Source organism: Epinephelus moara, unplaced genomic scaffold, assembly GCF_006386435.1.
Source record: "Epinephelus moara isolate mb unplaced genomic scaffold, YSFRI_EMoa_1.0 scaffold897, whole genome shotgun sequence".
Classification (NCBI taxonomy): Eukaryota; Metazoa; Chordata; class Actinopteri; order Perciformes; family Serranidae; genus Epinephelus; species Epinephelus moara.
Genome location: NW_026082869.1, coordinates 1 through 10,483, shown reverse-complemented (window position 1 = coordinate 10,483; position 10,483 = coordinate 1). Strand labels below are relative to the sequence as shown.

The 10,483-nt window shown below is 40.3% G+C and overlaps 1 protein-coding gene across 1 annotated transcript; it reads left to right on the top strand.

The window, feature by feature from the left end:
- The first annotated feature begins 536 nt into the window (after positions 1-536).
- Positions 537-10,329, top strand: LOC126387568 (cingulin-like protein 1). Its single transcript, XM_050040092.1, has 11 exons — positions 537-715; positions 806-910; positions 1,313-1,465; positions 1,570-1,737; positions 1,921-2,094; positions 2,798-2,887; positions 3,024-3,107; positions 3,660-3,778; positions 5,040-5,148; positions 5,793-5,956; positions 8,222-10,329. Exons 1-11 carry the CDS (start codon positions 575-577, stop codon positions 8,334-8,336), a joined length of 1,422 nt encoding a protein of 473 aa, XP_049896049.1. The 5' UTR covers positions 537-574; the 3' UTR covers positions 8,337-10,329.
- The last annotated feature ends 154 nt before the right edge of the window (positions 10,330-10,483 follow it).

Genomic DNA, 10,483 nt, shown 5'->3' with positions numbered 1-10,483 from the left:
GAAGGGAGATGAACAGACTGACTACTTTATTTTAATTGATAAAACTGTTGACAGAGCTGTCTTTCGGGGGCATACTTTGCAGTTGAAAAAGGGTAGTAAATTGCAATATTTGGCAATATATTTTATCACAATACTCAGCATATCGCAACAGGTTTAAAATCAAACTCATTTTGTATCGTGACTCATGTATTGTGATGATATGGTATAGTGGGGCCTCTGATGATTCCCACCCCTCGAGTACAACATTGATTTTTTTTAGATGGACTGTTTTGTGGGCGGATAAAATGTGTTTTGCTGCCGCCCCACCCACAGCAGTGCATTGTTTCGTTTCTGTGGCGTTACTCCCGTCTTTACTGGCCATCTCAAGTTAAAATTTGAATAATTTTACACCTGCAACCACACCCCTTAGGGATGTCATAGTGTTCTGACTCCACCCTCAGTACACTTCTGCTTCACTGATGCGAGGTAGCTAAACTCCTCTTGTTCTTTGGCTTCACTCCTCTCTGTCATCTCAGTGAAAACCTTGAGTTTGACACATCTCAGTCTGATAACTGTCTCCCTGTGAAGGTTTGAGATGCGCGGCCTGCTGGTGAACAACGAGGACCTGCTGAGGACCAACACTCAGCTGAACAACGAGATGAAGAGGATGAGAGAGCAGATGATAGAGATGGAGAGAGAGAACCAGGCGATGGGGGAGAGATGCAGAGAGATGGAGGTGTGAGCAGATAGATGGCTGGATGGAATGAGTAATACCACACTTATCCGTGTGTTTGAATGACTGACTCCTTTTTTTTGCACCTTGCAGATTGAGGTGAAGGAAGCCCGGGACATGATGGTGGAGGCCAACACTCAGGAATACGCCTTCAATTTTCTCCAGCAGTCCCTCAAAAACAAGATCCAGGACGCTGAGGTACACAGCAGCAACTAAACTCTGTTGCACTGATGAATTTAGATAATAAACAAGCATGTGCTGCCTGGTTTTTGAAGATTACAGCAGACTCAGAAATATAATGCTATGTTTGAAAACTATGCATCACCAAAACATCCAGCTAAGAAAAACACATTTCTATGGAAATCAACTACTGCACATATAAAACTCAGTGATAATCTATAGATAATCTACTACAGTCTGCACAGTGCCTGGTTTTAGTAATCAGCATGAGAATGCAGTTGTGAGCATGGACTGTTTCCAAACCTCCTCCTTATTGGTGCGTTCAGGTGTTGAGAGTTGACATATGAGAGTTATCTGACAGTAAGACACACACACATTATATGAGGAATCCGGGCTCTGAACTGTGTGTTTGTTTTTCAGGACAACCTGGAGAAGCAGACGCAGCACGCCCAGACTCTGTCTGAGAAGCTGTGGCTGGCAGAGAGACAGCTGGAGGAGCTGGAGGTGGACAGAGACACCAGGGACAAGAGGACATCTGAGATGAACGCAACCATCCTCAGACTGGAGACAGAGGTACAGAGACATTTGACATTTACAGGGAACCTTCCCAAAAGTTATTAGCAGAAACAAACCAGATGTGTGTATGTACCTATTAATATGTTTCTGTGTGTCTCCAGCTCGGTGAAGCCGTGCAGGCGTCCACACAGGCTTCAGCAGAGCTGAATCTGCACCAGAAGCTGCGTGAAGACAGCCAGATGAGAGTGGAGGAGCTGGAGGAGTCTCTGCTGGAGAAGGAGCAGGAGCTGCAGAGAATGCAGCTCCTCGTCAACAGACTGCAGGGAGAGGTACGTTCACTTGTCCAACACTAATACATATTATCATTTCATACTAACATCAGCCAGTTAACATGCAGGTCATATATTATAGCTAGGTTTTATGTTTTTGTACAAATGAAACAAAGTCAAAAGATAAGAATTTGGTTTAAATGCACCCTCAGGATCTGTGTGTTTTTGCACATGTGTGTGCAGGTCTCCGGTAAGCTGATTGATAAGGAGCAGACGCTGGAAGAGGAGATCCAGCTGAGAGAGAGGATACAGCTACAGTGTAAACAGGCTGAAAGGATGGTGGACGACCTCCAGATGGAGCTGCAGAGCACCAACCAGACCAAAGAGGACCTGGCCAAACAAGTCAAACAGGCTCAGGTACTGATTTAAATCATTCAGTCGCAAAAAAAAAGTGCATTAATATAACGTAAAATCGATATGCAACTTCAAAGCACATAAAAAACACTTCTTGTGATGCCCCCCGTCTGGGTGGCAGTTAGCACACTGCTGCTATTAATAAAGCAAATATTACTTAGTCACATCCATGTTGGTTGTCACCTTTGCTTCTCCTCCTGGGATGAAATGTCACTGGGTTCAGCTTATTGTTGGTTTGTTTAATGTAAGAAAAATATGGAGTATTACCAGACTTCAACACAGAAATATATGTTAGTATCAACTTGTATGGGATTTTAGAGCGCTAACCAAGTCGAGCACTGAATCCTTGAGGTGAACTCTGCTCATTCCCATCTGTAACTCAAACAGTATCCACAGCGTGTTTGCCTACGTGACCTAATGATTCAAACAGAGATGTCCACTTGAATTAATCAGTCATGCAAACCATCAGAGTGTTGGGGTTAATGAGGTATTAATTATGCAAATCCTGTTTAGCAATCAGCGTGCTAATTCCATAATCCCAAATATTCATCATGTCGCTATTTCTGAAGATACTTAATCTGTCCCGTTTCTCAATAACCTGAATGTGTTCTGCTGACGAGACAACAGACAGCTGACCTCAGATAAGAGGCTGCCTGAAAAAAGTTTGTTTGGATGATGACATTTTTTTTAACTCTTCTTCTTTCAGGAGAAGATGATCGACATGGAGAGCGACCTGGAGGAGCTGCATGACAGCGAGCAAAGATGGGCCGCCAAACACAAGAGAGCTATCGAACAGGTAAACACAGTGGGAACAGGAAGTCAGTTAACTGAAATTATTTTGTCCTGTACAGGACTGTAAGAAGTCCAACATCCATTTTTTCCATCTGACTTTATTCGGCTTGATATTAAGATATTTGTGTGTTTACTGTCAGACCGAGCAGCTGCAGCTGAAGTTGCTCCAGGAGAAAGATCTGAACGACCAGCTGGAAAGTGAGAAGGCCTCCATGGAGAGACAGGTACTGAGTGTGCTTCTTTTTTTAGTCTACATGTAACACAATACCTCTCTCCAATGCTGTATTTCAATCTTATTAGACCTGTAAAGAACTGATAAAACACTTTAATAGTAATTTTAAAAAAAATTCAAAATAATAATAAAAAATAAAATAAATGGATCCCTTAAATTTAACTTACTGTTGAACGGATTTGGACATTTTAAAGTGAACAAATCGACTTGTCAGTGTCCTCCAGCGGAAGAACAGTGTAATAGAAATGGTGTTGATAAACTCTTCTTTGGCATTTATTCTTTCTTGTCACTTATTGACAGGTATTTCTGTGATAACCTAATGTAGACCCAAAATATTTGCCCTGTTTCCCAGTCACTTTCTAATGATGACACAGATGCAGCATTTCCAAGGGTTAGAGTTACAGTTTGAATATTGCCGATAACTTTAAGTAAAAAATCTGGATTAAAAGGTTTATTTTTTTTCATCATGAACAATAGAAGAACAAAAACAAAGCGAGCAACGAGCTTGTAATATCTTATCTAATTAGCATGTCTCTCTGTCTAGCTGCGTGAGATGCGTCTGGAGGTGGAGGAGCTTCAAAGCTCCAGAGTGCAGGAGGATGTCGTCTCCAGGGCGGAAAGCAAAGTCAAAGAGCTGGAGAACATCCTGAGGACCGAGGAGAGGTCAGTTACATGGCTTTCAAACAAACCTCTGTTATAACTTCACCAGCAGTGTATCAGTATGAAGGAGGATTAGGGCCGTGTTAAAGAATTAATAAATAAATCTTAGATTTTGAGAATAGTCTTACATCTACTGTCACCCCCAACATTGTTTGTACACCCTTTGTCGCTTTTTATATTGTGTTACCTGACTTTCCAGCCCTAAAATTCAAGTATAATCTTGTATTATTTTGACTTCATTCTCGTAGATTTATGACTTTACTCTCGTAGGTTTATGACTTTATTCTCGTAGATTTACCACTTTATTCTCGTAGATTTACGACTTTACTCTCATAGGTTTATGACTTTATTCTCGTAGATTTACGACTTTATTCTCGTAGATTTACCACTTTACTCTCGTAGGTTTGACTTTACTCTCGTAGGTTTATGACTTTACTCTCATAGGTTTACGACTTTACTCTCGTAGGTTTATGACTTTACTCTCGTAGGTTTATGACTTTACTCTCGTAGGTTTACGACTTAACTCTCGTAGGTTTACGACTTAACTCTCGTAGGTTTATGACTTTACTCTCGTAGGTTTATGACTTTACTCTCATAGGTTTATGACTTTATTCCCGTAGATTTACGATTTTACTCTCGTAGGTTTATGACTTTACTCTCATAGATTTACCACTTTATTCTTGTAGATTTACCACTTTATTTTCAAGTTTTAAGATTTTGTTCTTTAACATGGCCTTAATCCTTCATCATAGTATCAGAAAGTGTATTTTGTCATAGGATTCTTTTTTTAAAAAGAAAACTGAAAGACTAAAACATGTTCCTGAGGCTTTTTGTCTGTATTCTAAGGTCACTCTTACACCTGTAGTTCAGATTATTTAGTCTGGACCCAGTCGTACAGGCAGCTCATTTATTGAACAGCTTTGGTGATTGTATCGTTAGCTCTACAGGGACCCATGCGGAGAAATCACACTCAGGTTATGTGCTGATTTATCTCCTCTGATGAGCTTAGGATTTAAAAACTTGATTAGGAATATTATTATTATTCACTGCACCTGGACCTCATGTGATTAATAGGCATGGACAGGTAGAAATGATACAAAAAAGAGGCCCCTTGCATCGTACTGTATTGGGAGGATAGTACCTGTGTGGTCCCTGCGTCTCAGTTTTTAATCAGGAAAGGAAAGTTAACTATTATGTAACCATAACAATATAACCAAACATGCAGATACACAGGTATGTGCTAATGTGTTTGTGATGTGTTTAGGAACAAGTCTGTTCTGACAAACACCATCAGTAAACTGGAGAGGAGGATCAACGATATGACCGATCAGATGGAGGAGGAGCACAGGATAGCTACTGAGCAGAAAGACCTGGTAACACTCTCACACACACGCGCACACACGCACACGCACACGCACACACACACACACACACTACTAGGGTTGTCAGATACTAGAATTCCTAACTTCAATTTAATACCATGAAAACATTGACATTGGATACCACAAGGAAAAACTGACACAACATTGAGGGCACTGAAGTTTAGACTTTTATTAAATATAAATATAACAAGGCTATAACATGACAATGACTTTTCCTTTCTTGGTTAGTAGCAGAGAACAGCAGAATGACTGAAGTAAACGAACAAAAACTACATTTTTTACATTTACAAAAATAAAATTCTTCTTGGGGTAGTGAACACATTGTAAGGCCTCTGAGATTATCACACATACCAAAGGCAAGAAAGTGCAAGTAAAAAAACAGAACTTCAAGACAAACCCAAATGGAGGTAATAACTATTTTTATAGGCTATAACAGTACTTGCAAATTATTATATTTAACCAGAGCAAATGAGATGAGAGATTAGACTTTCTTTGTATCCCTGAATTAATTTAGTTTTGCAGGGAGGCATTAACACACAGGTCACAGCACTGAGGTCAGTGAACAGCAGCAGTCATCAGTCAAGGTCAAGTGCTGTCTATCCAAACTAAACGTGGCTCTCTGATTGGTCCTGCAGATCACCCAGAGGATGCGCTCTCTGAAGCGTCAGCTGAACGAGGCAGAGGAGGAGGCGAGCAGGAGGGAGGCACAGTGCCGCCACACCCAGAGAGAGCTGGCAGAGGAGAGGGAGACGAACAGCCGGCTGCAGAGGCAGCTACTCGACCAGCACCTGCAAACAAAGTACGCACAAACACATGCACTCATATTTGTTGTGGAATTTCATAGATTTTCTCTTGGTAGCACCTGCCAACCACTCTGAAATGTGTGTTTTCTGTAGCCATGCAGATTAGTTTCCACTACATTAAAGGCACAAATACATGTCAGGGTTCAACCCTTTTTTTTTGTTTTCACTTGCCCGGTTGGGCAAGTTGGTCAGAGATCTACTTGCCCGAAGACTGCAGTTATTTTTATGTTATGTAATCTTTATTCACACTGTATTTATTAATTAAAACAACATATGTCATGTATTGTAGCTTAATTCCTACACAAAAATGACAGTGTCAGGGCTTAAAGTGAAAAACTTTCTATAATTTTGTGCCCTACTTGAGCCATGCCCACCTCTATTTATTTTTCACCCCTCTCTCCAGTTCTGCTGTATTAACACCGGGTTTAATATATTTTGCTTCCATATCTCTGCCCTGCTCTACTCTACTTCAACACTACTTAGCTCTCTCTCTACTCTACCAGTAGACTACCACATCCACCTGTTGCACAAAACGCACACAGCAGTGTTTCCCCTAGGATGGAGTTGTAGCAACCCTAGATTTACAAAGTCTAGACGTAGCCATAGACGCATGAAAAATAATTTTCACATGCGTGAAACTTTTTTGTATGCTTGCAAAGCACAGCCTGCTGGGATGTTTCTGTGTATCTACTGGCACCAGAAGGGCTCTTTAGGATTAAGTATACACAGTACATTTGTGCACAGTAATGAGCAGGTGAAATGTCTGTCTAGCTTACATATGAGGTGTCTCAAGATTTAGGAACAAACAATTTTATTGAATATGATAAACGTAAAAAGTCACTAGACATGCTACTGTTTTGTGCTATGACCTATTTAAGTGCTGGAAGTTGTTATTTACGTGACAATGCCTGAACGCAACACAAGCTCAGCACAAGTGCTGTGCTGCGCTGCTGTGCGAGCAGCTGTTTGTCTGTGCGTAACAGCAGTCTGTTGATGGTTATTTACACAGTGTCCATAACAATAACTGTCAGCTGACAAACTGCACCGGGCTCTGGGTCAGGTTTGGTCAGGAAAATGCGGCCCGACCGCTCTAGCGTGATCACCTGTGTGTGTGGCGGAACTCCGCCGTGTGCGATACAGAGAGCAGAGGAGAATTGTTAACGCGTGACCATGTAGAGACAGACATAACACCATAAATAGTATATTGTTATGTTATTATATGAAGCGGCCGTCGCGCAAAATAATATCAATGGGGGCAGTGGGCAGGACATTCAGTACGTTTACATGGACAGTTTAATTCCACTTTTAATCGGAATGAACGGCCATTCCGATTAAAAGTGGTCATGTAAATGGTCATTCCGATTGAAAATTAAATCCGATTAAAGGGGGTGGTTAATTCCGTTTGTCATTCCGAATGAAAGAATTTTGTGTGCATGTATACACTCATTCCTCTTTAAATTCATTCCGGTCTTTCTGCGCATGCTCGTTTCCTTGCCCTTCCGGTGCGATGACGTATATAGCGCGCATAGCAACGGGCTGCATAGCAACCGGCTGAGCAGCAACCGGCTGAGCTAGAGCAGTCGGACTTGTTGCACTCACCGGTTTCCATTCGCCACAGCACGGTCTTCTGCCTCCCTTCTCCTGCTCAACAGATGAAGCATTAGCAGAACAAGGTTGTTGTCGTACTGCTGCTTCAAGAATATAAGCAAAACACGCCCGAAAAAGGCACTAAGAACGGCGTCGTCAAGCATCTTGTTATCCAGAGTGAGGACTACAGTGTTTTCTTCCGGTAAACGTAAACACGTAACATCCGCCCCGCCCCCTATCCAATCAGAAACCTTCCCTGCCCCAAACCTTGCGTAGACCTGAATAAAGGCAATTGAACTGATCTCCCATGTAAACCCTCATTCGGAATGAATATTTCTCATGTAAACTACCTGGAAACACTTTAATTCCGAATGATTTCATTCAGATTCATTTCATTCCGAATGACAAGCCATCATGTAACCGTAGCCATTGTTACACAGTGTGTGCCTGTGACTTCAGGCAGAGAGACCGCTGCATCAGAGCCGAAGGTGTGCCTGTGACTTCAGGCAGAGAGACCGCTGCATCAGAGCCGAAGGAGCACGTTTTAAAATGAGTTGTTAGTTTACATGCCCGACCTTGAGTTTTACTTGCCCCGGGCAATCGTTATTGTTGAGCCCTGCATATACAGTCTTTCACAGTTTCAGTATTTTGATGGCACGATGTCTCTCTAACAGGCGTAAGGAGACTCTGACCATCCGCCAGACTCTGGATAACCTGAAGTTGGACCTGAGTGTTGACGACGAAGACGAAGATTATCAGCTGCCACAAACAAACGTCTCCAAAGTCTGAACCCTCACACTCCACACACCATGCTACATCTCTACAATGATTTAGTGTGTGGTGGCATTTTCTAAACCTGCCACCACGTTATCACAGTAAGAGGCAGGAGACTAAATTCATTCTTCCAAAAAAGGGAAAGGATAAGCTGCATTTGACGAAACCCAAAAGTCCACTAGGATCCTTTATTTACCACTGTTGTGTTATGTGAAATCTCCTAGAGTTTGTCCTGGAAAGAACCATGTAATCAAGTACGAATAATACGTAATGTGTTGAATTAACCAATTTGAAATAATTGCATAATTAGCTTACCTCTTATTCAAAGGAAATGTTTCTTTACAGCAAACTTCTCAGTAAAATGTCAGGAAATTAGAGACCTGACATATTTATCACCCTCCCCTGACGACTAGCAGGAATTACAACCATTTACAGTGCAGAGCTAAGCTCCTGGTGGGCTCACAGCCTCACTGTCAGTGTGACAGACACAAAGATTAGCCTGTCAACAATGACGTGAAATGCCTGTTTTCTGCTTTTCTATTACACAGAATATTTAACAGAATAATTGTCTACTTGTTTGCCAAAGGAACTAGGTGCGAGAGAGATGCTGACAAACATAAAGGGAAAACTCACGAGTGGACAGTGAGGGGAAAAAGTGCCTTTAAAGAACTTTAAACAGCCTGAAATACATTTTGGAGTGTGGAAGCTTCAAGGTCTTTAAGTGACTGCACTCTTATGACTCTGACAGGACTCATTTAGATTTGTTTTTTTTTTAATTAATAGAAAGTTATCTGGTGGAGCTTTGCTGATTTTTCTTTCACACAGAGGGATTATCCATGTTAGAGGCTGTTGAGTTTAATATGTTTTACACATTCACCTGCAGTATTTGAACATATTTCATGGTGGTTGACACATAACTGCAGAGGAGGGATCTCCGGATGTGACACGCAGAAACGATTAAGAGATTATTTATATTGAACAATTTTTTTTAATGTTGTTTTTATCATCTGAAGATTGCTGATTTCGTAATTGTTTGTGGGGCAAAACGTATGATTTTAGAAAATGAAATGTATGATTTTTTTTTTAAGTTCAGTTTCAGGTATTTTAGGGGTTTTGCTGCTGTATTGATGTAATGTACTGTGCCTTCCACTTACAGTATCTGTTTGTGAGATAAGATTTAAGGGGTAGGATTTTTAGTGTCAGTGAAGATGACCAAAAAAGCACACTTTACACTTGTTATCCAGATTGAATCAAACCACACAAAAAATTATTGAATATAGTTTCTATATCTTTAAAAGTGAATCAACTGAGAGGTTTCAACTATCAAAAGAAGCATAAATGTCTAAATATAGTTTAGATCTAAGATGTGTGTTAATGCAGTAAGTGGAAGAGGCAAAAAAGAATAAAATAATAGATTGTGTTAAAAAATGTGTAAAATGTTCTCTGTGCTCTTATTTTGGAGGGGATAACTATGTGCACAGGAAAACAAACAAGGCTGGGTTGTTGAATTCAAATCAGTAGAAAATGATTCAATATTAGTCCATTAATACTTTAATTTGACCCACTTCCTGCTTCTGATTGATTTGTGAGTAAACTGAACCCAGCCCTGTTCAAACAGTCCTTTGTATGTGTAAGGCTAATATTCAGATATTGTTTGGATTCTCTGTTATGTTTACATTTGTTGGTGTATTTTACTTTTTTGGAAACAGGATCATACATTACATGAAAGAGTTTGATTTTTCAGCTGATGGGAATGTGTGCTACACATGACTAGTGTTTGTTTTTGTAGGTTTGTCATTCTCATGACAAAGGCAACGGTGTCTACGGATGTGTAAAAAGGAATAGATTTCATTGACTTATTTTTGTAACTGAACTTCACATTCTACTGGTTCTGTTCTCAGGTATTTATTTTTCACATTGTCTGTTTGGTGAGAAGTTTCTTTGTACAAAATAAAAATAAATTCTTCTCCACTGTGAATTTTGGGTGTTGGTGTATTTCTTTATTATGTGCTGTGATATTTCAATGGGTTTTTTTGTATTTATTTCTAGCATGCTTTACTATGATGATAATTTGGGACGACATACTATACTATGATGTTTTTTCATTATTTATGAGAACATACAATAATGACTTTTTTTCATGATTTGGAACAACATACTAT

Coding starts and splice junctions, on each gene's coding strand:
- LOC126387568 (XM_050040092.1), top strand. CDS start 575: ATGCGCGGCCTGCTGGTGAACAACGAGGACCTGCTGAGGACCAACACT. Junction 5,149..5,792: donor CTACTGAGCAGAAAGACCTG/GTAACACTCTCA, acceptor TTGGTCCTGCAG/ATCACCCAGAGGATGCGCTC. Junction 5,957..8,221: donor GACCAGCACCTGCAAACAAA/GTACGCACAAAC, acceptor TCTCTCTAACAG/GCGTAAGGAGACTCTGACCA.